The sequence below is a fragment of the Leopardus geoffroyi genome, chromosome D3 (genome assembly GCF_018350155.1).
Source record: "Leopardus geoffroyi isolate Oge1 chromosome D3, O.geoffroyi_Oge1_pat1.0, whole genome shotgun sequence".
In the NCBI taxonomy this organism is placed as follows: Eukaryota; Metazoa; Chordata; class Mammalia; order Carnivora; family Felidae; genus Leopardus; species Leopardus geoffroyi.
This window is the reverse complement of record NC_059339.1, coordinates 4,943,844-4,970,533: the sequence shown is the minus strand read 5'-3', so window position 1 is coordinate 4,970,533 and position 26,690 is coordinate 4,943,844. Positions and strand designations below refer to the sequence as shown.

Genomic DNA, 26,690 nt, shown 5'->3' with positions numbered 1-26,690 from the left:
GGCTTCCCATTCTCAGTGGCTCTGTGGACTGCCAGCGGCAGAGACAGGAGGTGTGGGCAGGTGAAGGCAGGGGGCCGTGTGTTCCACAGCAGAGTGTTTTTTGACAGCTGAAAGGTAAACTCTGAGTTCTCTCTCGGCAGCTTGACTCCTCCCCCAGATGTGGTTTTTTTCTTTCATCTGAGCTGTTGAGCCAACCCACCCTGGCGGAATTCTCAGATTGAGGCACCGACTGCTTTGCTGAATTGAGCTGGATGGAGACGCTCTTGTGATAGAACAGTTGCTTCTTTGATCTGCAGCTTGAAGGCCTCCGGGGTGTTGCTGCTGGGGTGCGGTGCAGGGGGAGGCCAGCCCTGGAAGCCGGTCCAGGCCACCTCCGGGCCTGGAATTTCTCAGTTCCAGTTTTTACGTGCCACTTTTCCCTTCCTATTTTCATTGCAATTGGTCACACAAAAAAATTTTCTTCTGGCAATGCATTTATCTTAAAAGAAACTTTTACGTCACTCCCTTGAGGTAGAAGATCAGACTCTCATTTTTCTGGTTTTATTTTTCTTCTGGTACACATTAAGGTAAATGTGTAGCTTGGACAGTAATGAATTTATCACCTAAACCCATCTTGCATGGGAGCCATGACCTCAGGGGCTGAGTGGCCAGTGCTGTGTCTTTACCACATTTCAGTATCTTGTCCCTATATATTCATCGCCATCATGCTACTATTTAATTGGTATGCTTCTTTAGATCAGCTTATATTTTTACTGAATTAAATTTACCTACAACAGAAACTTTATTTCTCTTCTATAAATGGGAAACCCTGCATCATGGCTGTAAATAGGAGGCAGCTGTTACAACAGTTACACACAGAAGCCAGTGTTAATAACATTCAAGCTAGATAGTTGAAGCCTCCAAAATGCCTTGATTTTGAGGCTCATTAGTTCTCTTTGTTAAAGGCAGAGATTTGGGAGCGTTAGAGAAGGTTAAAGATGTGAACACTCAGCTACAGCTTTCCACTTGATTTAATCAGAAGGGTGGGGAAAGATTAGAAACTCTCTTTTTTCAACTTAATGTTGTTTAATATTATGTCCTTGTCACGCCGCCTGAAATTTTCTCATGTACCCTTAGAGATAGGGTGGGTGTCTGCCACATTCTGAGAACATTGCTTGCTCTCTATTTGTTAAAAAAAAATATTTTTAACATTTAACTTCAGGCATTTAAAAAAATGGAATGAGTTACTAGCATTTTAAAATATGGCCAAAAAAAAAAAAAAAATCATTGGCCAGATGCAGGTTTGGTGTTTTATTTATCACTGTTTCTTCCTGACGTCTATTGTTGTAAAAACAACTGTGTGGTCTCTTGAGACTTGCATGGGGAGGGGACCTGGCCCCTGGCCCTTGGCTCCCCCATCTCTGGCCTCTTGAGGGGCAGCTCTGCAGCGCCCCCTCATGGCTGTTTGTTTGCCATCCTGCCAAGGGGCTCAGCAGCTGGCAGATCTTCTTGCTGGAGGTGGTGGATGTGTCCTGGGCTTCTGTCCAGAGGGAGCCTTTTCAGTGACAGGGAACCGGAATATTCTAGGTCACATGAGAACAGATGCTGATAAAGTTTGTGTTGGGCGTAGACCTAAAGTAACTCTCAGGGTACAGTTTCCCAGGGAAACGTGACTTTATTTTTGTGACTTTCCTGTACTCTACAGTAGTTTTGGAAACTAAAAAAAAAAAAAAAACAAAAAAACAAAACAAAATGACCAACTGATTTAAACGAGGTTCCTAGGAATACCAGGGTCCTAATATCCTATTTTTAATTTAACCGATGAGAGGCAGACAGTGTCTCATACATTTCTCTTGTGGGAAATTCATTAATTTGTCAATTCAACAAATATTTTAGTGTGTTTTGTTTGCCAGATACTGGTTTTTACACGGACTCTGTAGTGGGAAAGGGTATAGTTTTCTGATCTCCTGAAGCTTATATTGTAGTAGGGGGGGCATAGAGAAATCTTTGGTGTTTTGGTGTTCATGGTGCCCATATTTTTTGAACCAAACAGGTACTGGAGTACTTGTTGATTTTGAATGGAGCAAATTCTTTTTTTTTTTTTTTCAACGTTTATTTATTTTTGGGACAGAGAGAGACAGAGCATGAACGGGGGAGGGGCAGCAAGAGAGGGAGACACAGAATCGGAAACAGGCTCCAGGCTCTGAGCCATCAGCCCAGAGCCTGACGTGGGGCTCGAACTCCCGGACCGCGAGATCGTGACCTGGCTGAAGTCGGACGCTTAACCGACTGCGCCACCCAGGCACCCCAGAATGGAGCAAATTCTAGATGGACACATACTGAGAGGGTGGTAAGGTCAGTGGGCTGGTGAGAAGAAAGAATGTCTGGGCAAATACAGTCTGGACATGGGTCAGCATTGGGGCCACTGATGTCTTTTATTTGTTTTTAATTAGTTTATTTTTTTGGTGTTTATTTTGAGACAGAGAGAGACAGAGTGCAAGCACAGGAGGGGCAGAGAGAGACGGAGACACAGAATCGGGAGCAGGCTCCAGGCTCTGAGCCATCAGCCCAGAGCCTGACACGGGGCTCGAACTCCCGGACCGCGAGATCATGACCTGAGTTGAAGTTGGACGCTCAACCGACTGAGCCCCCCAGGCGCCCCCACTGATGTCTTCTAAATTGGGTAGTGGTGGGGGGGCTCCTGGGTGGCTCAGACTGTTAAGTGTCCAACTCTGTCTTGATTTTGGCTCAGGTCATGAGCCACGGTTCATGAGTCTGAGCCCCACACTGGGCTCTGCACTGACAGTGCAGAGCCTGCTTGGGTTCTCTCTCTCTGCCCCTCCCCTGTTCGCTCTCTAGCTCTCTCTCAAAAATAAGCATTAAAAAAATAAATTGGGGAGCGGTGAATTGAAAGTGATTTTTGTAGCACTGCCAGCTATTGAAAAAAAATGTCCATCACACGTGAGCAAATTAATAGATTCTGCCTGCTTTTGCACTTTTGTTCTTTACATGAAGCTTTGTCGCATTTTGGTTTTCTACCTCATGGTTTGTTTGTTGCAGTTGAAAATGCCTAGGGTGGTACGACAAGGTGACGAGACTGTGACTGGGTGAATATTCAGTGAGCGAACAGGCTGGATGAAGTTGGGCGGTCACAATCAAAGAGCCGGGAGAGCAGGAGAATAGTCATTGCAAGGACTCTGAGGTGGGCATAACCTCGGCTTTAGGAGGAACAGAAAGGTGGTGGTTTCTGGGGCGCCTGGGTGATTCAGCAGGTTAAGCATCTCACTCTTGATCTTGGCTCAGGTCATGATCGAGCCCCACGTCATGCTCTGTGCTGACAGTGTGGAGCCTACTTAGGATTCTGTCTCTCCCTCTCTCTCTGTCTCTCCCCTGCTCGTGCTGTCTCTCTCTCTCTAAACAGATAAATAAAAACGTAATAAAGGAGGTGGTTTCTCTTGGATCCAATAATATCTGATTATGTTCCTGAGTTTGCAAAGATAAGAACCAAATGATGCAGGCTGGCGAGGCTGTTCAGGCATCACACAGCAGCCAGTGTCGTGACCTGGCTAATATCACACAGGGAGCTGGTATCCCAGCTCGAAGTAAATCTCCAGCTCTCTAAGACCCAGGGGTATTTGACTTCTATTCCTCTGAAGACTGTTTCTGAAGTGATGACCCACAGTTGAGGAGTCTGAGGCACAGGGGAGACGTTGCCTAAGAAAGATGTTTCTGAACATCTGTGGCTTTGGGTATCCCAGACAGAAATCTGGTCTCTTTGTAGCGCTTACCTTTTTTTTCTTTTCAGGTTGTATTTATGACCTGTTACATAGGCAGTCTCTACTTTATTTTTTATTTAAAAAATTTTAATTTTTGGGGCGCCTGGGTGGCGCAGTCGGTTAAGCGTCCGACTTCAGCCAGGTCACGATCTCTCGGTCCGAGAGTTCGAGCCCCGCGTCAGGCTCTGGGCTGATGGCTCAGAGCCTGGAGCCTGTTTCCGATTCTGTGTCTCCCTCTCTCTCTGCCCCTCCCCCGTTCATGCTCTGTCTCTCTCTGTCCCAAAAATAAATAAACGTTGAAAAAAAAAAAAATTAAAAAAAAAAAAAATTTTAATTTATTTTTGAGAGAGAGAGAGAGCACAAGCAGGGGAGGGGCACAGAGAGAGAGGGAGACACAGAATCCAAAGCAGGCTCCAGGCTCTGAGCTGTCAGCACAGAGCCCGAGGTGGGGCTCGAACCCACGAACCGCGAGATCATGACCTGAGCCGAAGTTGGATGCTTAATTCACTGAGCCACCCAGGGGCCCCAGGAAGTCTCTCTTGAGAAAGGAGGATTAAGAAATATTTCTGCTTCTCATTTCCCAAGTCTCTGTGTGTCACACTGGAACTTCCGTCACAAACACAGCTAGAAATACTGGATCCTCGAACATAGGTGCCCAAATGGGTGCTCTGATTATTCACTTGTTCAGGAACACGTGGGTCTCTGGGCTGTGTGCAGAGGACAGAATTTTCTCTCGTAGGAAGGCCACGCAAGGCAGTGTCCACTGAAGCTTGGTCTCCGTGGTCTTTTGTGTGTCCCTCAGTAGGTAATTGAGGCATTACCTTTTCCCCTTTCCCATCTTAGGATCTGCACCAATGAGCCCTTTTCCCCCAAAGCACGAAAGAGCACTGTGTGTGTGTGTGCACGTGCATGTATGTATGTGTTTGACGTATTTACTGTGTCCCGTGTGGTCTTGGGAGGTTAATCTCCTGGACTGAGGAAATGGAGCAAAATCGTTAGCTTTGTGAGGAAGCAGAAACTCCTTCGAGAATGCCTCCTCCAGGGTAGCCTTGGGGCTGCAGACCTCTTGCAATGAGGAGGGTCCAAAGTCATGTTGCAGAGTGGGCGGAGCCCCCCAGGTGGAAGGTCTCGTCACCAGAGGGGGCTACCTCTGTAGGTCGAAGTACAGGTTGCTCATGGGGCGTCCCCTTAGACCAGGGCATGTGTTGGGGACCAGTTTACAGTAGTCTCTCTACCTGCTCAGCTATTCACCTCCGTGTTACCTGCCTGGTTCCCGGGGACAGTTGGGCTGGTCAGAAGTGACACGGATTTGCCATATGCCAGGCATTGTGCTGTGTGATGTGAATGCATTCATTCATTCCATACCCAAGGCTACCATCCAAGCAGACGTGGTTGTCCTCATCCTGCAGAGAAGGAGGCTGAGACCCAAAGAGGCTAAAGTAATTGGTGTTGGGTTGTACGGGTGGAGAGTGGCAACATTTGGCTTTGAACCCAGGCACTGGGGCCTGGAGATACGTTCTTTGCTCCTTTGTTACATTGCATTTGCAGGCACTTCCTGTGCTGGGCGAAAGGGCCCCTGGAGAGGACAGGTTTGGAGCACTTCCCCTTGGAGCAGTCAAGATCTTCCCCAGCCAGGAGGGCGCAAAGCCCGTGTGGGCAAGGCTGGCTCACCTCCTGGGAGGAGCCGTGGGCTGGGACCCGTGGCCACGGGGGTCCAGCTCTGTTCTGCATCTCCCCACTTGTGCGATCGTGGGCGTGTGAATAATTCCCCTGCAGCAGCTCACAGGTTCTCATGAGGAACAAACGGGATGATATGTGTGAAAGTCACTTGGCAAGTATTTGGGCGGTAACTGAACGCGAGGTGCTGTTTCTGCTGCCGCTACTGAGTGACGCACGACGTTGGGTCCACCGGCGTCCTGGGGCCTCGAGGTCCATGCCAGCTTCCCTGCCACTCAGCCTGCCTTTAGTGCCCAAACTTCCTACATAGGGTCCGACACAAAGTTTGGTCAGGGAGCATTCGTAGTTAGCAGCTGTGTCGATAACCGAGACGTGGCAGGTGTAATGATCTTTCGAGAGCACCTCTCTTAGGTTGAGAAGCCACCCGAGGGGCTTTGGGCCATCAGCTTGCCTTGTTGCTTCCTGCATTGGACAAAGCCTGGGCATTCCCGTTGCAGGACCTACAGATTACCGTTGTTGGACTGTGTGATTAATTCAACAAGTGCGCCACTGAGCACCAAGTGTGTGTAAAGCGTTGTGTGAGATGGGGAATATAATGAAAACAAGCAACATGTCTGTCCTCTCTGCCGCTATGGGTCTTACGGTCAGGTGAACGATAACGTGTGTAAAAATTCACACGGATCATTATTTAATACTAGTTGTGATAAGTGCTGAGAAGGAAAAATCAAGATGCAATAAAAGAAAAAAACAAAAACAAAAACTAACCTGGTCCCATGTATCTGGGGAGGCTTTTCTGGGGTGTGGATTAAGTTGAGTCAAAAGTGGGTAGGAGTGATCCAGATAGTTGGGAGGGGGAGTGTGGGAGGGAAAAAGCTTCAGACACAGGGAACAGTATATGCAAAGGCCTGAACCAATCAGGGTTCAGGCGGGAAAGAGCTGGCATATACCGAAGAGAATTTAGTGAAGGGGGGCTTTGGACCAGGGTAGGGGCGGGGTGAAGGGAGCCAGCGGAGGGTGGGAAGGCACCAGGATGGGTGACAGTGGTAAGCAGTTACCACCCTGGCCCAGGAGGCGAGGGCAGGGAGGGGAATCACAGGAATCAGGAGAGCAAACCTCGGGGGCACCAAGGCTTGTCCACGGGAGCTGTGTTCACAGGGAGAGGAACGCAGCAGCCACCCTCACCTGCAGGGCGAAGGCAGGGCTGTAAAAACCACAGCCTTTTCTCTCAGCACCTCGTCTCCTGCTGTGCCTTCTGTTGCTTGGACCCCCCTGGAAGCCAGAGGGAGGTCAGGGGAGCACAAGGGAACCCTTGTGATGCTGTTCATGGCCACCAGCCTCCAGCAGTACGGACAAGAGGAGAAGGCTAGAAAACCAATCTGCAGGACAAACAGAGAATGAACAGTAAAGCCAGGTGGGGAAAAAGTTCTGGGCTTCTGAGGAATAGAGAAGGGCCAGTAGAGAAGCGTGGAGCCATGAACTTAGAGAGGTAACCAAAACAGCACCTACTAAGTGCTTATAATTCAATCCTCATCCGACACCTGTAAGATGGCTACAGTGAGCTACTGTGAGTCCATTTTACAGACGAGGAGACTGAGGCTCAGCGAGGTGATATAGCTCGCTGAGCAGGCAAATGGAAGAGCCGGGATTTGAATCTAGGAAGCCTGGTTCCAGAGTCTATGTAGCCACTAAATGATCAGCATCACCACTTCCTCCGTTAGGCAGTTTCATCACGGTCCAGACCAGGCAGGGCCTTGTAGGCATTTGGATGTGTCCTCACACTGGTGTAAGCAGTGGGTTTTAAGTTCGGAGCTTTGATGACTCAGGATTTTGAGCAGCTCACCCTCATGGAGGTGTGGTTTGTAGCAATGGTTGTAGATGTGTATTGCAGCGACACACGTGAGGAAGACGCAGGGGACGTGGAGAGAGGCATGGGGAGGCAGTCATCGAAAGGAAGGTGCCAAGGGTGATCCCCAAGTTTCTAGCTTGAGCACTTCGGCGGACAGTGGTTGCTATGGACTGAATCTCCTCCTCCCTCCCCCCATCACTATGTGGGTGTGGACACCCTAATCCCCAGTGTGATGGTATTTGGATATGGGGCCTTTGGGAGGTACGCAAGTCACGAGGCTGGAGCCCTTATGATGGTATTAGTGCCCTTATAGAAAGAAATAGGAGAGAGTTTACTTCCTCTTTCTGCTTTCCATACTGTGAGGACACAGCAGGAAGGCAGCCGTCTACAAACCAGGAGGAGAGCCCTCACCAGGAAGAGAATCTGCCAGCACCTTGACCTTGGCCTTTCCAGCATCCAGAACTGTGAGAAATGCATTTCTGTTGTTTAAGCCCCCCGCCCCCTCCCCAGTTGGTGGTATCTTATTACAGCATCCTGAACAGACTGAGACTGGTTCTTTCCCAAGGACGACAAGAGAAGCAAGGTGGTTGTTTTTATTGTGGGCTGGGTTCTGAGCATGTTGAGTTTGATTTTCTTTTGAGACTTCAAAAGGCAGGCTGGTTTATGATACTCTTGTCACCACCCGCAGCATAATGATGTCCAGAGGTGATGTCAAGGTATTCCCTTGGCCATGTATCTGAGACTCAGGGGAGAGAGTTCTGTGTTGCAAAAATAACTCAACTCCGGGTGATCACATTGTAGATGGTAGATAAAGTTGTGAATATGGATTTGTGTGTGTGTTTCTTGGTGTCTGTGAGTACCCAGGTTACTGACAAGTCTTCATGGACCGGACATATCCAGCTTGTCAGGGTGAGCCCTTGACTATGTCTGGGTGGAGAGGAGGAGATGGAAAAAACTCACTGTGGCTCACAAAGAGCTTTAAATTACTAGGGAAAATGATTCTTTACCAGGCATTGGAGAATTTATATCACCAAATACTGTACAAATAGCAGGTCTGATGGAAAATGAGTTTAGTTCCATAAAAGGTCAGGTTATTTTTGTGTTATGAATTGAATTTTTTATGCCTTAGCTTTGTTTATTAACATTTAATACTGAAATGATGGGTATGGCAAAGGGAGAGCATCTTGGACTGTTTCCATAGATTCCTTTTATTTAATATTTGCTCTCAGGACTCACAAGGATGGTTGACATGCTGAACGTCCTTCTGCCATCTGTTCTTTTGTCCTTGGATTGCAGGGGAACTTTGTATGTGTATCTTCTGTGAACTTTGCGATTTTATTTGGTCCTCTGAGTGGCAGAAATGTCAGCACCTGTGTGTTTTTGTCAGTTCACTTTCAACTGCAAATAGAGGAAACCAAACTCAAAGTGGCGTGAAGGAACTTTCCTGGATCCCCTAACTAAAAAGTGCCAAGGCAGCCTCAGGTCTGGCTGAATCCAGATGCTCAGACAATGCGGCTGGGAAGCCATCCCTTTCCACCTGTTGGTTTCATGCTCAGGCAGGAAGTGGATCCTTGCAACACTTGCTTGCTTAGTGAACCAAGAGCTGAGCCCCACTCTCCCCAGCAGATCCTGATTCCTACGTGTCTATTCGCGAGCCCATCAGCTGTGGGGCCAGGCGATGTGCTATTTCCGATTGGTGTGGTTGGGTCATGTGGTTTCTGCTCGGCCCAATCCCTGTTCAGGAGGACACCGTGCTTTGATTGGCTACACACCAACCAATCCCTGAAGCCGAGGGTGGAGTCAGCACACGGGGAACATCGCGGACTGGGCATGCGCGGCTCCCAGTGGGCAGGCCAAGTGTTGCATCAAGAGAGGGGGCTGCCTGCCGGGCTGACCCTACCAGTCTGCCTGATCTTCTGTGGGTGGGGTGAGCAGGGCCGGGAACTTGCTGGATGGCTCGCACAACAGCTTTAACGCACTTTTTTTTTTTTTTTTTTTAAATTTTTAATGTTTATTTTTGAGAGAAAGAGACAGAGCGCGAGCAGGGGAGGGGCAGAGAGAGAGACAGACAGACAGACAGACAGACAATCCCAAGCAGGCTCCAGGCTCGGAGGTTCCAGGCTCGGAGCTGTCAGCACAGAGGTGACACGGGGCTTGAACTCATGAACGGTGAGATCATGACCTGAGCCGAAGTTGGAGGCTTAACCGCCGGAACCACCCAGGCGCCCCACTTTTCTGTACTTTTTCATCTGTCCCTGAAACATTTTAGCACCAAGGGATGATTCTTTGGAATGTCAGCATTTGGGGGCAGGCTGGTGCCCCTCTTGGCACCACCAGCAACATCACGAATGCTGCATTGTCCTTCTTGTGTGCAGGCTCTGCTGTGAGATGGGTACTGTCATTAATAGTCCCATTTTACAGATGAGAAAACGGAGGCACAGAGGAGCTAAGTGACTTTCCAGGGTCACGCAGCTGGAGTTTGGATTTTAAGCCAGACAAAAATGTAGCTTCCGAGTCCGTGGAGGCTTCACTGTTCTGTCTGTCTGCCTCCTGGGACTGTCCATTTGCCCTGCACAGAGGAGATGGTTAACACCTCGCATGTCATAGATACTCAGTGAATAGACCCTAAATTTTTTAAAAATGTTTTTATTTACTTTTGAGAGAGAGAGAGACAGAGCGTGAGCAGGGGAGAGGCAGAGAGAGAGAGAGGGAGACACAGAATCCGAGGCAGGCTCCAGGCTCTGAGCTGTCAGCACAGAGCCCAACACGGGGCTCGAACCCACGAGCTGTGAGATCGTGACCTGAGCCGAAGTCGGACGCTCAACCGACTGAGCCACCCAGGCGCCCCTGTTACTTATTTCTTTTTTCGGCTTTTGTGCCTGTAGAGAAGGTGTCGTGTCCCCCAAATTCATGTCCCCCTGAAACCTTGGAATGGGAACTTACTTGGAAAGAGGATCGTTGCAGATGTAACGGGTTGAGATGAGGGCCTACCGGATTCCTGCGGGCCCTAAATCCAATGACCCGTGTCCTTGTAAGAGGAGAGCCTCCGATCCACACACAGGGAGAAGTCGTGGGAAGACGGACGCCGAGTTTCGAGAGAGGTGTCCACAAGCCGAGGATGTCCAGAATCTCTAGAAGCTGGGGAAGAGGCATGGGACAGATTCTCTGAGAAGGAACCCGCCCTGCAGCACCTTGAGTGGAACTGAGAGAGAACACCCTTCTGCTGTCTTGCGCTCCCCTCCGCCCTTTGTGGCCATTTGGTATGCAGCTGCAGCAGAGCAGGGGAGACCGGCAGGAACTTTCGGGGCAGACTTGTTCTGTTACGTCACCTGTGGAAGGCATTGTGATTGGAGCTTGGCCACATGTCCCTAAAGCGCGAGTCAGGGAAGAAATGCTTGTACGGTAGAAGCCAGCATTCGGATGGGGAAACGATGTAATTACAATCTCCACGAGGCACAGCAGAGCAGGCTTCACAGGCTGAGTGGGGCTTCCTGCAGGGGTGAACCCACTGGCATTTCCATACTCTGGGCTGCCTTGGCCAGAGTGGAGAATAAATTTCCAGAATTATAGTAGAAATAGCAGAAAGCTTTCTTATTTATCATTGTTTCTTGCTCCGAGGGCCCCCGCTGCTTTGCAAATCGACTTTCCCCGATACCTAGTCGTCTCCCAGGAGGTAAACAAACAAACAAACAAACAAACAAACACGGTGACAAGATCAAGGCACCTGTTGTGAGTGAAATGTTGCCATCACGAAAACCATTCTCTTGCTTGTAAAAACGTTAACTTCCTGATTTGTCAGAAGCTGTATGTCGGGTTCGCTTAGAAGTTGACTGTCCTAGACAGAAGATGGAACGGCGGTACAAGAGAGGAGAGATAGCTCCGAGGAGCCAGCAGGTGGCTTGGGGAGAGTTCTCGTGCACATCCAGATCCCTCTTTGCGTCTTCTGTGCTCAGAGCTGAAACGCTTATCCCACAACACTCTGCTCGGAAGGACTGTGCACTCTTTCTTCCAGCATGGGTTCCGTGTCTGTCCTTCAGGATGACTCTTGTTCTCTTTCAGACTCAGAGACCCAAACTCTCTATCCTCAGCGTCCTGGATTTCAGCCACCTGGGTAGGAGGGGACCCGCACCTGTCCTGTGGTCCTCTTGGCAGGTCCAGTGTGGTGAGCTGCCTCCCGGACCCTTGGCCCCGCCCTGCGGTCTTTGCAAGCTTGAATCATGGTCTGAAAGGAGCTCTCAGCAGAGGCTGACTTTGCCGGCCTCCAGGTGCCTAGCGGGACACGCATACATCTCTCTCTCTCTGGCTGATTCATCACAGAGAAAGTGGTTTGCTGGGCGAATCCAAATTAAAAGTATCTTTCCCGTCTTCCTGAATCACACCCTGAAAGTGCTTCCGGTGCCCAGGGCTGGGCTTGTCTCAGAGAGTATGTGGCACCCCAGATGTTCCCTGGCTTCACTGTCCTTGACAGAATGTGATCCTCTGGAACGGGTCCCAAACGCCGTTCCCCGAGGAGTGTTCTGAGGACCACATATATCATAACGGCAGCTTGTTTAAAAACACGGCCCTGTTGGGTCCTGCCCCAGACCTGGTGAATTACGGTCTCTGGAAATTGGGTCTAGGCGTTTGGAACCAGCAGCAGGTGATTCTGATGTGCTTGAAAGTTCAAAAGCTTCTCGTCCACAGCGTCCCAATGCCTGCCTCCCTTCCCACACCCTTGGCAGCCTTTGATTTCTCTTAATTTCCCATTTGCCCACACCTCAAGATTAGGGAGAAGTTCCTGGGGGGGGGCTTTCAGGCACAGGGACCGACAAGAGCAAAGGTTGGAAGGCACACGTTATTCTAGGAACCAGAAGGAGGCAGGTTCGCCACCAGTACAGAATGTGAGTGTATTTTTACACACTCAAAATATGCATTTTTTTAGAGCGTTGCTATTCAAAGCTACAAGACTGTTAGGGGTTTTTCTTTCATCTGAGAATATTCGGCCAGCTGAAACGAATCTGCTGATGGGAACATAAAGTCTCATAGACAGTAGCGAGCAAGAGGAAACTTGATTGGGATTTTTTTTTCTTCCTTGAGAAATGAAATCGAGGTGACGACAAGTTTATTTTATCTTATATTAAGCAAACTTTAGGTTCAGTAATTCCCACTCGGTGCCACTCAGAGCAAAGCACGCATTTCCTGCTGCCAATTTGTTCCTTTCCTCCAATTTTACCCAACGGTGCGGCACCACGTTTTTTGCGTCACACGAGACATTGTCGTAGGATCACCGCAAGGATCAAGTTAGCAGAGATATTTGAGGGCTTCCCCAGTTTCCCCAAGAGCGTCACTACACTTTGCTATTCACACTGCTCTCCTTGGAAGAAACTATCATTTTTGCTGGTCTTCTCTGGTTCCCTTGTTAACCGTCCGTACGGATCTCTTGAGCGGCCGTTGGTGGACTCCTCTTGGGTTCTCTTTCTCCGTGGCTTTGCTGGCATCGGCCAGTCCTCCAGTATTACAAGATCTGCAGTTTTCACGTTGCCGTCGATTTGCATTTTATTTATGGCTGACAGCCAGCAGCACAGGACCAAACCCAAATGGCACGGGTGAGGGAGCGGTGGGGGGAGACAGGTCCTCTGTCATCCAGGGGCCACGCGTGAGTGGGGACTCTTTACCTGAAGAGTCGGCTCATCGACAAATCCGAGTATGCCAATGTATTCTTCCCGGTGTAATCCCGTAACTACAGGCATGCAGATAAACATTCTATAATGAGGGTCCTATGGAAATAGAAACGTAAGTTGTTGATGAATATCAGAAAGTAGTTGTTACAGAAAGGAGCCAAAGATGGTCCCTGTATATTGGCTCCTGTATTGTTTATTTCTTCGCAACAGACTGGGACTTGTTAGCTCAACATCCTGCCAGCTCCAAACTCCAAATTGTTACGCATCTGATTGTTACAAAGATATCCCAAATAAGCATATTTTTAGCCATTTGGAGCCTGCCTGCTTTCCATACCCTGCAAAACCGTGCCCAACGTCTGTTAGCCATAAACTCTGGTTAGAAGACCCCAGGCTGCCACTGCCCTTTGGGGCGCTGTGATCTGTAGATGTGCCGCCATGTTGCTTAGTGACGTCATGTAGACACAGAAACCCGCCTCTCTGATCCTCCTGTTCCCCGCTCCTCTCTTGCCCCCCTCCCCTTTGGGGTGGCGCCATATCCTCTGGAGAAGCTTATGCTTAGGAGGGACTCCCCCAGCATGCGAACCTGTCCAAGCCTTGCCCAGATCGGGCTTCTTGTGTGCTCCTGCCACCTAGTGGTCACACCTTTTACTCGCTCAGCCCCCAGATCCCCCAAGCTCATTAGCCGTGCAGAGACCATTAATAGTTTCCACATCGTTTTAGATATTGTTGTTTTTATACATGACAAGTGTTAAGAATATCACCGAGCCTAAAAATATTTCTCTAAAACACATGTGATGAATATTCAGGACTTGGATTTTTCTGGGCTCAAATTGTTCTAACAAAGATAATCTAAAATCGGGAAGGATTTGGACCAAGAACTGGAATTTAGAACAGTTTTATAACTTGTGCTGGGGGGGGGGGTAGGACCTCAGTAATTGGCCTTTAGGCTTGTGCTTTTGATACGCAGCTTTCATTTCTTCCGTTGCCACTTGAATTTCTTTTTAGGAGCCACTTATGGTTACTGCCATGTGATTCAGATGGGCTTAACTTTACCCCCCCCCTTTTTTTTTAATACTTACTTATTTTGGGGAGTGTGTGAGGAACAGAAGAGCGCGGACTGGGGGACAGAGGCTCCAAAGCAGGCTCTACACTGACAGTCTGACGGCGATGAACCCGATGCGGGGCTCGAACTCACAAACCACAAGATCGTGACCTGAGCCAAAGTCGGACGCTCAACCGACTGAGCCACCCGGGCACCCCGGGCTTAACTTTACCCTTAGTGCAGGGATGGTGGTTGGCTGGCTAAGCCAGTGAGCCTTGTTCGTCTACCCCCTAGGCCACAGTTAGTGGTCTAGGGGGGACTCCTCAATCTGATTCAACCTATGAAAACCTAGCTCCAGGATTTTGTTCTGAGGGAGAGAATCTTGCTTTTCCTTTGGTGGATGAGGATGTGAGATCTGGAGCTACTGCAGCCACGTTGTGATCACAAAGAGGAGAGTCTGTCAGCGCAGAGGATTAATCCTTTACTGCACCTCCACCGTGTAAACAACCAGACGGGTCAAAACTCCTGCTGAGGTTTGAGTAATCCTAAAGCGATTGGCCTAAGTATAAGAAACAAAGACTCAGATGGACTCACCGAGCGAGTCGTCTTGTGCCCTGCTAGATGGTAGATGCTGTGGGCTGGAAAGTTACAGGGGGAATGAGGTGCAGAAGCTGTGGGTCTCTGCCCTGTCTCTAGTCCCTGCTGGGCGGACCCTGGCCTGGAAGCCAGATGTCTTTCTCACTGCTTGTGTCCAGCAGCTGGGATGTCACCTGCTGCTGCTTCTGCTCCAACCAAGAGGGATGTTCATCGGGGTTCTAAGACTCTTCCCCATCACAGACAAGGTCAAGGTTTCAGATTACTCTGTGTCCCTCAGAACAAGGGTGGGGCCCCGGGCACCTCAAGGGGTGGAGGAAGTTAGGGGAAGAAGCCCGTGTGTGTGTCCAGGGTGGCGAAGGTCTGACTCGTCCTGAGGCTGGACCAGGGGCGAAGTCACACCCCCCTGGCTGCAACGTGGCATCCCCGTTAGAAGCATGAGGTCTGCCTGCTTTATTTGAACTCGATACCGAACTAGGATGTGTGTACGAGGAAGTGCGCATAAGTGAGCCCGGCCTGGTAAGTTCTCAAAACCCACCATGCAGCCACATCCAGAAGCCCCCCCTGGGGACCCCTTCCCGTTACTTCCCGGAAGAGTAACCACGATACAGACTTCGACCTCACGGACCCGTCTGCCTGTTTCAGACGTTCTGCAAACGGGATTGTGCAGTTTTTCGTATCTGGCTTCTTTCGCCCGACATTATTTTTGGAGTCTCGTCATGTTGTTTTGCGGGGTGGTAGACCACTCACCCTTGTTTCTGCTGCACCGTGTTTCACATGCTTTATCTATTCTGTTGTTGGTGAGCAGCGTAGGCCGTTTCCATTTGGAGCTTTAAGGGGAACACGTGCCTGCGTTTCTCGTGGGCATATATACGGCCAGCGGTGGAAATGCCGGGCTGTAGGACCCAGAGAAATCCAGGTTGGTAGACGTTGTCCCGAGAAATGGAACCAGATTCCCTCATTCCGGCGATGCGGACGAGTTCCAGCCACGTCTGCGTCTACACTTGCTGTCTTCTCTCTTTGTTTTAGCCATGCCAATGGGCAAGTGTCTGTTTTTTGCTACAGTGGATGGTTGCTGGGGGTAACGATAGTGATAATTCATGATAATAGTCGAAACGAGAAGCTGAGAAGAACACGGGGATGCAATGCCTCTGCCCAGCATGGCTTTCTGCCCTGATGGAGACAGTTCACTTGTGACTGTGGTGCTCACAGTTACCATCCCTGGTGTGTATGAAAGTTGGCAAGTCTTTATGGCAGTTTTGGAAGGTACTTTGGCAGCTTGAAAGTCCGTTTCTGGGGGAGGGGTGGACCCTAGAAAGCCTGGAAGGGGGCAAAGTTGGTATTCGTTTTCTTGAGACTTCCTCTGTGCCCAGAAATTAACTGCACTGAAGTTTCTGGATCCCCTTGTGTTCCAGATTGCGGATGCCACAGGGTGACCCTCTCTGGTCTGACTTTGCTGCGGCTCGGGGGCGGGGGGCGGGGGCGGGGGAGGTGGGCTTCCAGAACCAAAGGAGCCTGGGACTGCAGGAGGGCACTGCGTCAGAAATGTTCGTGGTATACTCTGGGTCAGGCAGGGGGTCACAGGACGCCTAGGTGGCTTGGGAGGAGGATGGGGGACAAGGAAAAAAGTGACAGTGTCTGCAGCCCTAATGCCAAGCACTCAGAGCTTGGCATCTGCACCTCCTGGGGGCGTTGCTGGATGGGCAGGGATTTCTCCGGAACGCAGGGCTCGAGGGCTCGCAGCTGAGTGTGAGAGCATCTGTGTAAGGACCTGTATGAAGGAGAAGAAAGGAGGCGGAAGCATTCCTTTTCTAACTGGGTCTGCAAGGATTTGAATCTCCGAATTCCACCCCCGGGCTCCTTACGTTGGCAGCAAAGCCAGGAGCTTTAGGACAACCCTTGAGTCCGGAACTCTCTCTCCTGCTCGTTGAAATTCTGCCTTCATAAGTTCCCTTCTTCGGGTCTCAAAGACTTTTTTTTTTTTGTGTGTGTGTGTGTGTGTGTTCATAAATGATTATTTATTTATTTATTTATTATGTTTATTTTTGAAAGAGAGAAAGAGAGACAGCACGAGTGGGGGAGGGGCAGAGAGAGAAGGAGACACAGAATCTGAAGCGGGCTCCAGGCTCCGAGCTGTCAGCAGGGAGCCTGACGCGGGGCTCGAACCCATGAACAATTCATATAACATAAACTTGACAGTATCTAAGGGAGCAGTTCAGTGGCATTCGGCACATTCACAGGACGGTGCCACCACCCTGGCAACCAGCAGTCGGCTCTCTACGGACGTACCTATTCTGGACATTTGACGTAAACGGAATCGCACAGTCTCCATGCTTTTGCGGCTGGCTTCTTCCGCATTGACTGATGCGGTTCAGGTCCATCCGCCCTGTAACCTGTGCCAGTGCCCCATTCCTTTTTTTGTTTTGATGTTTGTTTATTTTTGAGAGAGAGAGTGGGGGGGGGAGGGGCGGAGTGAGAGGGAGGCAGGATCTGGAAAGGGCTCCGTGCTGACAACAGCGAGCGTGACGCGGGGCTCGAACCCGTGAACTGGGAGATCGTGACCTGAGCCGGAGTCAGATGCCCAGCCGACCGAGCCGCCCAGGCGTCCCGCTTCATTCCTTTTTATGGCTGAATCGTGTTCCTTTTGATGTATCTGTGGAAAAGGGGGCCCAGGGGCTCAGTGAGCATTGCCTGTTGGTCCACAGCCTTCCGTCTGGGAAGCGGAGGGACTTCAGGCTCCCCGGTGACCCGTGCAGTGTTCATCCCTGGACTCGGAAGTCCAAGCATGTCCTTTTTTTTTTTTTTTTTTTTTTTTTTTAATTTTTTAATGTTTTATTTATTTCTGAGACAGAGAGAGACAGAGCATGAGTAGGGGAGGGACAGAGAGGGAGGGAGACACAGACTCCGAAGCAGGTTCCAGGCTCTGAGCTGTCAGCACAGAGCCCAGCGGAGGGCTGGAACTCACCCCGAGATCATGACCTGAGCCGAAGTCGGTCGCTCAACCGACTGAGCCACCCAGGCGCCCCCAAGCACGTCCTTTTGTGCTTACTTACGCCTGTTTAAGGCACTGCAAACAGTGGGCGGTCGACGGACCTGCCTTCCTCCTGATTGTTCCCCAGACGTGTCCCCAGTGTGTCCACGGGCAGGTCCCAAGGCTGCTGAGAACTTGGGTGATGCCTTGGGATGCCCGCTGTCACTGAGGAGACATACTCTGGTTCATTGCAGCACAGGTCATTTGAGGATCAGGGAACAAATGCAAAACAAGCAGGCTGTGAGAGCTCTCCTTGGCCTTTTCTCGGTGAGCGAGCAGCCGGGTCCCTTGGTTCTTCCTTGGGGAACTGAGTTCCAATGCTGTACAACCCATGCTGTGCCAGGCGGTCCCTGGCCACACTGTCCTGCCGGGATGCGGTGTTTATTTTTCTCCCCAGGACAGTGTGCCCCTCCTTCTCTCCTCCCAGTGTGGCCCGGAGTGCCCACTTCCTCCTGGGTCCACTGGCTTCCCCAGCCCCCAGTCTTTTGTGCTCCCTCCACCTCGTGGGGGCCCCTCCCCATCTCCAGATCCCATCCACACCTGCCTGGCGCTTCTGCCTCATTCCCGTCACTCGCGGTCCCTGCAGCGGACAGAGGTCTGGTTCCCAGCACGTCCATGAAACAGTAAAGTAACACATGCTTGGCAAAATGCTGGGCCTCCTACTCCGGGCACTTGTAAAAGTAACAGGAAACTGAGGGGCGCCTGGGTGGCTCAGTCGGTTGAGCGTCCGACTTCAGCTCAGATCACGATCTCACAGTTCGTGAGTTTGAGCCCCGCGTCGAGCTCTGTGCCGACAGCTCGGAGCCTGGAGCCTGCTTCAGATTCTGTGTCTCCCTCTCTCTCTGCGCCTTTCTTGCTTGTGTTCTCTCTCTGTGTCTCTCAAAAATGAATAAACATTAAAAAAAAATAACAGGACACTTAGTTTCCAAAGGAAAGCCATTCCCTGCCTGTGTTCCCTCCGTCTCCCAGAGGAAAGGGGAGATCTGCTCTAGCTCTGTATTTTTCGCACGGGTCTTGACCTCAAGCGGTGTTTTACATGTGTACATCTTTTTCCCGCCCCACAGAATTAAGGCAGCAGCAGGGGTGAGGATAACGGCCGTTCGAGTCACCAGCGAGCAGCAGTGGGCAGTCCAGGAGGAAATAGACAGCAGTGGCTCTCAGACCACGGCCACGCTCACCTGCGTGGGCCACCACCCAGACCCGCAGAGCAGGTAAGCCGACATCCCCCCGCGGCCTCGGCGGCGGGGGGCCGAGGGTGGCTGCGTAGCTGATTGCAAAACAACGTGCGTATCGATGAGCTGATGCCTCTGCCTTTAATGGGCAATGTGCTCCTTTTGCCCATCGGCTTCCGGATGGTTCCATTACGGGGCTTAGCTGCTGCGGAAGGCTTTTATTCTTTACGCTCTTTATATGCCAATGGCCTAACTAGGTGAGCAGTCTCAAACACTACCTGCACTCACATACGTGCAGGGTTTGAGAACTGTGTTTTGAGAATTATGTTTATTACTGTTACTGGTTGCACTAAAGATTGAAGAACGAAATGGGCAGCATGGAAATGATCTAAGAGGCAAGGGGAAGTGGACTCGTTTACCGGCAAACAGAGGGTAGCTGTAACGACCGAGGAATCGTCTCTCGGTGCTTCAAGGCAGCCGTCTCGCGGACATCACCCCTGGGTGCTGGCACGTGTCCCCTCCAGCTCAGACGCCGGCTTTGGGTTTCATGGGGCTGCGCTCACCTGGAGGTCATTGCTAGGCCTCGTGCATCGGGACCCCACTAAGGCAGGGGGCGCTGTCCCCACGGTTGTGACCACCTTCCCTCTTAAAGGGTCGGGCAAACGAGCCCTAGACACGCACCCCTCGCCCCTGACTCACAACCTCAGCTTGGCGGGAAGCGTCTTTCAGATCTGTTATGTACCACCTTGCAGTGTCACCCCCTGCTGTCTCTTCTTTGTCCTCTACTATTTAAACTCATGGAGGCCCACCGCTTTGGGCCTGGGGGGCACCCTGTGAATGGATGAGGCCGTGGGTGGGTGGGTGGGGCTCCCGACCTCGGAGAGACAGGGTACAGCTTGCCTCTTCTCATGGAGTTCTGGTCCAACCTCCGTCCGCTGGAACGCTGTCCTGCCGGCTCTTCGAGGACCTCGTTCAAAGGGAAAGAAGGGTGTCCAGCTGAGGGGCCTCGAGTCTTCTGTTAGGAGCACGATCGCTCCAAACTCAACATTCTGGTTGTCCCCCTTTACATCCATCCCTGGCCGGCCGTTTAGTCTGCAGCCTCACGTGGCCCACGGTTTCCCTGGGAATCTGTCTGCCTGCCCGCTGAGCCTTCCCACATCCGGAGTTGTCAGTATATGGGGACAGCCCAGGATTTTTATATTGGCTCAGGTGCTTCCGTATGCGGTCAGTAGGGTACCTGCCAAAACGTGGCTGCAGCAACTCGGTTTTATCATCTCACCTGCCCAGAAACCCGGGCGGGTGGTTCGATGAGACTGGTTAATCCGGCAGTGCGACCGTGTCACCCAGGCGCGTCCCGTCTCCCCGTCTCTCACACCTGGTCCCCAGCTGCCATCCTTCTTCCGGTTCCCACACGGTTGCAAGGTGGCTGCAGAGGTGCAGGAACGGCTAACTCACCAGTTGTGCACCAACACCGGAAGGGCGGGCCGCTTCCCCTCTGTTACCGCCTTTTATCAGGGAAGGGGACCTGGACGTGGACCCTTCCGATCTCATGGGTGAGCGGTGGGTTCCCTGCCTCTGCCCAAGAAGCCGGTCACTCTGGGGAAGTGAACGCCTGGCACTGTTTCCGGGAGCCGTATTGGGAGGTGGTCTTTGCTGTAAAGGAAGAAGGGTGGGGTGATGGCGGTCAGCTAGCAGCGTTCTACTCTCTTCAGCGTGGTGCCTGCCGAGGGTTGTGGCTTTGCTGGGGCCCGGGCTCCCTCTGGGTTGCCGTGGCGTCGGTCAGGTGGCTTTGTCCAGTGGCTGCCGTTCGGTGCTGTGCCGATGAAACTCAAGCAAAAAGGGGACTCGGGCTCCTCGTGTGGATGGAGACGTGCAGGGGGGCGGGGACCAGGGACGTCAGGGTGCAGGTGTCCAAGCAGCGTCCTTAGCAGCCCGTCTCCTGTCTCTCCTCTGGGTTGGCATCGTCTCCAGCAGGATCTTCCCTCCTGGTGGCAGGTTGGCCACCAGCAGCTCCCAGTGTCTGTCCTGCCATTGTGGTCACTTCGGGGAGGACATTGTTCTTCCCTGTCTGGTCCGCTGGCTCTGTTTGGCTTGTCTTGTGTCACGGACCCACCAGAACCCATCACTGTGGCCAGCCCGCCTGAACAACATAGGTTTAGAGGATGAGAGAGGTTCTGGGGGATGGATGCTGCGGGGAGAGGAGAAACGAGAGGGGACCTTGCAGTTACCTCAGTCCTGGGGCGCTGGAGGGGCCCGGATGGGATGCCTGGAGTTACAGCCTCCGGAATCATCATGTGGGTGGCGAACGTCTTGGGTACAGATCTTCCTTGGCTCATGATGGGGTAACCTCCCTATAAACCCATTGTCAGTTGATATCGTAAGTCAACAATGCATTTAACCACCTAACCCAGCAAACACCATAGCTTAGCCTGGCCCGCCTTAGACGTGCTCAGAACACGGACATGAGCCTCCGATTGGGCACAATCGTCCACCACAAAGCCCATTTTATAATGAGGTGCTGACTATTGCATGCCGTTGACTGAATCCTGTACTGAAAGTGACAAACGGGACAGCCGTGTCGGTGCAGGTGGCTGTCCGTGTACTGCCTGTCGACCCTCCTGACCGCGTGGCTGACTGGGAGCTGCGGCCTCTGCCCAGCATCGCGGGGGGAGAGGGTGGGGCCGCAGGTCCCTGGTCCGGGACAGGATCCAGACTCAAGATTCCAAGTACAGTTCCTACTGGAGGTGTATTGCTTTCGCACCACCATAAAGCGAAACTAAGTCCAGCCGTCCTGAGTCGGAACTGACTGTGTAAGGGCGGGATCCATGGTCCATGGGTAGGAAATTGATTTTGTTGAAATATTTGGCTGATCAAGTGGTGATGTTTCAAACTGAAGAAAAAGCATAGGCTGTGGTTATCACTGTTGGCTTTGTGAGAATCAATTCTGCATTTTCTTTGGAGATACAAAAAGGTTACAGGAGAGAAAAAGTCGTTACCTGAGCAGAGTTACAGGTTTATGAGGCGCTCTCCCTGTTCTGGTGTCCTCCTTCTCCTTGACCCCAGTGTGTGACCTCCCCCCAGGCTGTGAGAAGGGCAGGGATTAATGCTTTGGCATGACAATCTATACTTATCTAATATCCCTCCGAAATTCATTCCATAATCTAAATAAATAATTGCTTCCCTTTGTACTTTGCTGTTGAATCGCGATGTCAAACGAGGTGTGAAATACAAGCTCACGGACCGTGTTTGCTGGCTAACAGAGTGAATATATGAATATATCCCTAACAAAACATCCGTCAGAAAGCTGTAATCTCCGCATTGTGACAACCTTGGGTGGAATAGAGTTTTTAATAGAATATAATGTACAAACTGCCTGAAATTCTGTGATAAGAATTAAAAATGTGTCGTACGGGTAGACCCGACGTGCTCAGTTCGAAAGGCGGTAAAGGTCTTAATTTAAAATATTTTAATGAAGGCTCGTTGTGAGGAAATGTGAGTAATAAAGATGAAAACCACAAGATAAAGAGTAGTGTTACCAAAGGAGTGGAGAAGAGATTAGAAAAATAAGCAAATTCGAAAGCGTGCAGAACAGATAACACAGAACCACAGGGAACGGGAGGTAGGTGACGGGCGGGTTGCCCGGAAGCCGCGTGCGGCCGGAGGACTTGAGACAGGCCTGTTGGGACCCAAACCTCGGAGGAAGTGAGCCACAACTTTTTCTGCTGTCAGAGGCCACAAAACAGAGCTCACTCTCGCCTACAAATGGGAGGAAACCCGGACGGGGTACCACAGAAACAGGCGTGTGCCTCTCCATAGGATAGAAAGGCAGAAACGCCAAAATAGATGTCTTAAAGAGACAGACACATCCCCACATTCTTGTAAACCCAGCTCAAGGTGAAGTCAAGGTCAAAGTCAAGTGTTTACTGTGAAGAGCTCCCCTGCTTGCAAATCTGGAACCAGTCTTCCCGGAGTTTTGTTTTGCCTGCTCTCATCCAGAAAATGGTATAACCCGCGGGGCAGACGAAGAGATCACCCTTCTGAATAACCTGACAAACTCTTTGCTTTTTCTGAAAAAATTTTTTTTTCTAAGTTTATTTATTTTGAGAGAGAGAGAGAGAGAGAAAGCAGGGGAGGGGCAGAGAGAGAGAGAGAGAGAGAAGATCCCAAGCAGGTTCTTCATTGCCAGCACAGAGCCTGATGTGGGGCTGGAACTCACAAACTGCAAGATCATGACCTGAGCTGAAACCAAGAGTTGGACGCTAAACTGAGCCCCCCAGGCGCCCTGCTTTTTCTGAAATTTAACCGTTAAACGTTAAGCAGCAAGCAATGTTGATGTAAGAAAGTCACCATGTCCAGTGTCATTTCATGGATTCAGAAAACACGAACCAGGGCAAATCATTCATTGCACTTCAGGTTTCTTATTTATTTATTTATTTTTTACAAGAAGGACAAAGACCGTTCAATGGTGGTAGCCGCCCCCAGTTTCTAAATACAAATGGTTTTTCCTATGTGACTCAGTTTATATTGGTTTCTTTCCTTTTTTTTTTTTTAAAGTTTATTTATTTATTTTGAGAGACAGTAAGAGAGAGGGCATGAGTGCGGGAGGGGCAGAGAGGGAGAGAGGGGATCCCAGTTTGCACTGACAGAACAGAGCCTGATGTGGGGCTCAGTCCCACAAACCATGAGATCATGATCTGAGCCGAAACCAAGAATCAGATGCTTAACTGACCGAGCCACCCAGGCGCCCCGGCTGTCTTTCCTGCTGTAGAAGGTTTAACGGCAGGTAAAAGGTAGAACACACAGAACGTCTTAGTTATGTCTGTGAGGACAATTTTGGGTGATTCTGTTGTCCGTTGCTATTTTACTTTAAAAATCTTTTGAAAAACCCTACAATGCCATTGTTGGTGTCAGATGCCGTGGTAAGTCTTTTAGGAAAGTATGTTTTCAAAGTCGGCAGTGTTAGAGCCTCGGGAGGCAGATAACTGTCATTACTGCTGCTTAACGGATGTGTAAGCTGACCAGTTTAAATGACTTCCCAAGCTCTCCGAGCCGGTAAGTAGCTGAAGCAGTTCAGGCCTTAGAGCCCGTGTCCTCATCCCTGGGACGTGTCAACGTGGCCTTACTTGGAGAAAAGGGTCTTCACAGAGGCACTTAAGTGAAGAATCTTGGGGGGGGGGGTATGTGTGGTTGTCAATCCAATGACAGGGGTCCTAATAACTGAGACACAGAGGAGAAGGCCATGGGGCTGGAGGCAGAGATTGGAGCAAAGTGGCCACAAGTCAAGGGAGCCAGTGAATGCCTAGAGCCACCAGAAGCCAGAAAAGGCAATGAATGGATTGTCGCCTATGACCTTAGGTGGGAGTGTGACTCTGCTGGTACCTTGATTTTGGAACTCTGGCTTCCAGAACTTCTGCAGAATAAATATCTGTTTCCGTAGGCTATTAAGTTCGTGGTAATTTGTTACAGCAGCTGTTGGAAACTAATACAGGGGCTGAATGACTGCTTGCTGAATGGATAAATCAAGGCTTCTGAATCCCGGATACACATCAGAATAGCCTGAGGGGTCTTTAACAAGTACCCATTCCTTAGACCTTACAACCCAGCGGGTCACGGGCATTGATATTGCACAGAAAACTCTCCGGGTGATCTTAATGCAGAGACAGCGTTGAGAATTAGTGGGATATAGGAATGAATGAAATAGTAATGAATTCCAACACCATAAGAAGATAAAGGTATTTTATTTTTAACAATTTTAGGGTTTGAAAATAATGGATTTAGAAACACACAGTTCTTAGCTTTAAAATGAAATTTGCCATTGGACACCTGGAGATGTCTCAGCACCAGCTGCCACAATAGTTCAAAACCAGGATTTAAGGTATAGAAATACATCATGTCCTGGATGTGTCTGTAATTCATGCTCCAAAGTGGCAACAGGGTTTGCCTATGGGAAATGAAGGGCCCCTCCCCACCCCCCAAAAAGGATCAGGCCCCGAAAGAAAAGAAAAAGGGAAATATTTTAAAAATACACAACCTCTTTTTCTAGGCAGTGTGAAACTCTTTTGTGAATTTATGCTGCCGGCCAGGTTCAGCCCAGGTATGATAGAAGTCTTCTTACTTCAAAAGTGACAGATGTTCAATTGCAGGAAATGTAGAAAAGACAGCGGAATAAGGCGTAGAAGATAAAAGTCACCCCAAACCTGTGTATGATTCAGAGGTAAATTGTAATATTTTGAGGAGTATATACGTATGTATGTGTTCACATGCGCGTCGAGGTACAAAAATAGGTTGTTTTCGCTAATACTCGAATTTGTTTAGCTTTGAAAGCTGTTTTCTGTAACAGCGTAGACTCAATATTTGGCAACATCTTTTCAGGTTGTTAAATATTTGAAACAATAATTATCAACTGCTTTAAAAAAGTTATGGAACGGGTGGACCCTCTTTCTCCCAAAATACAAATATGCACACATGAACAATTTTTTCCCAACAATTTACACATCCACAGAGCCTTTCAATGAACTTGTAGTTTTAAGGGTGATATTTAATAGTGGTATAATATTTTATTAATATTATAGATTTCCCACTTATTCACCACGTTTCATTTTTTCCTCCCTTTACACATACTTTTTAAACATTTTCTTTTTTTTTTTTAACGTTTATTTATTTTTGGGACAGAGAGAGACAGAGCATGAACGGGGGAGGGGCAGAGAGAGAGGGAGACACAGAATCGGAAACAGGCTCCAGGCTCTGAGCCATCAGCCCAGAGCCCGACGCGGGGCTCGAACTCACGGACCGCGAGATCGTGACCTGGCTGAAGTCGGACGCTTAACCGACTGCGCCACCCAGGCGCCCCAAACATTTTTTTTTTTTTAATGTTAAAGGTCGGGGCGCCTGGGTGGCTCAGTCGGTTAAATGTCCCACCTCAGTTTAGGTCATGATCTCATGGGTCTGTGGGTTCGGGCCCCGCGTCGGGCTCTGTGCTGACGGCTCGGCGCCTGGAACCTGCTTCGGATTCTGGGTCTCCCTCTCTCTCTGCCCCTTCCCTGTTCACGCTCTGTCCCTTTCTCTCTCAAAAGTAAATAAACATTAAGAAAAAGTTTTAAAAATGTAAAATGTCTGTTGAGTTCTTCTGCAGGTAAATCTTCAGGAGAAAGTGCTCGAGGTGCATCGGTAGATCACAAGACACGATGAAGTTTAACGTTTTCGATGGTCTTGTAAAATTTTTCTGTTTACACTGCCAGCTTTGTGTGAGAGTGCCCTGTGCTTGATCCCTTTGCCAACTTCGGGCATTGCCTCACAGGATCATTTTGTAGTTGGGACAAGGCTGTGTTCTTGTAGGCTTAATTTCCGTTGATTTGATTTTTGGTCAAATTTAAGCTTTTCAAACGTCTCTCCTTACTTCATTGTTTCCTTGTTTGTTATCATATTGTCTCCGTGGCGGTGTTGTAGGTTTTGTGTTGTCAACTCTATCACGATTGTTATTCAGGAGAAGGGCTCCCATCTGGACGAGGGGTGGCCTCAGGTAGATCAGGATGCCTGAAAACCCACCCATCAGCCTGGCCTCCGAGTGACGGCAGCGAGGACCAGAGCCAGATGCCAGCGCAGGTGGTAAAGATAGATTTTGTTCAGAAACTGTTGCAAAAAAAGGGAAAAGAGACCCTCGGTGTAACCTGTAGAGACGTGGGGATTTATAGCCAAGGAACAGAGTGGGGGTGGGGCCAGTAGATGGCACATGGCCAAGAGGAGTTGTCAGGGGTCAGGGGTGACCCCGGCCAGACGGACCAAACCAGATTCTTGCTGAGGGCAGGCCACGGTGATGAGACATCAAGGGTGGGGATGAGGAATTTGGTTAGAATGTGAAGAGTGATCAGACATCAGGGATGGGGGAGGGGGTATTCCCTCTCAACTGACTTGGC

At 50.1% G+C, this 26,690-nt stretch overlaps 1 protein-coding gene across 1 annotated transcript in view; it reads left to right on the top strand.

The window, feature by feature from the left end:
• The window catches only part of LOC123588322 (transmembrane protein 132B), a 367,329-nt gene that overhangs the window by 177,800 nt on the left and 162,839 nt on the right, over window positions 1–26,690 (top strand). The window contains exon 3 of the mRNA XM_045459135.1: window positions 18,670–18,816. Coding sequence (XP_045315091.1) covers window positions 18,670–18,816 — 147 coding nt within the window. The remainder of the gene's footprint in view (window positions 1–18,669; window positions 18,817–26,690) is intronic.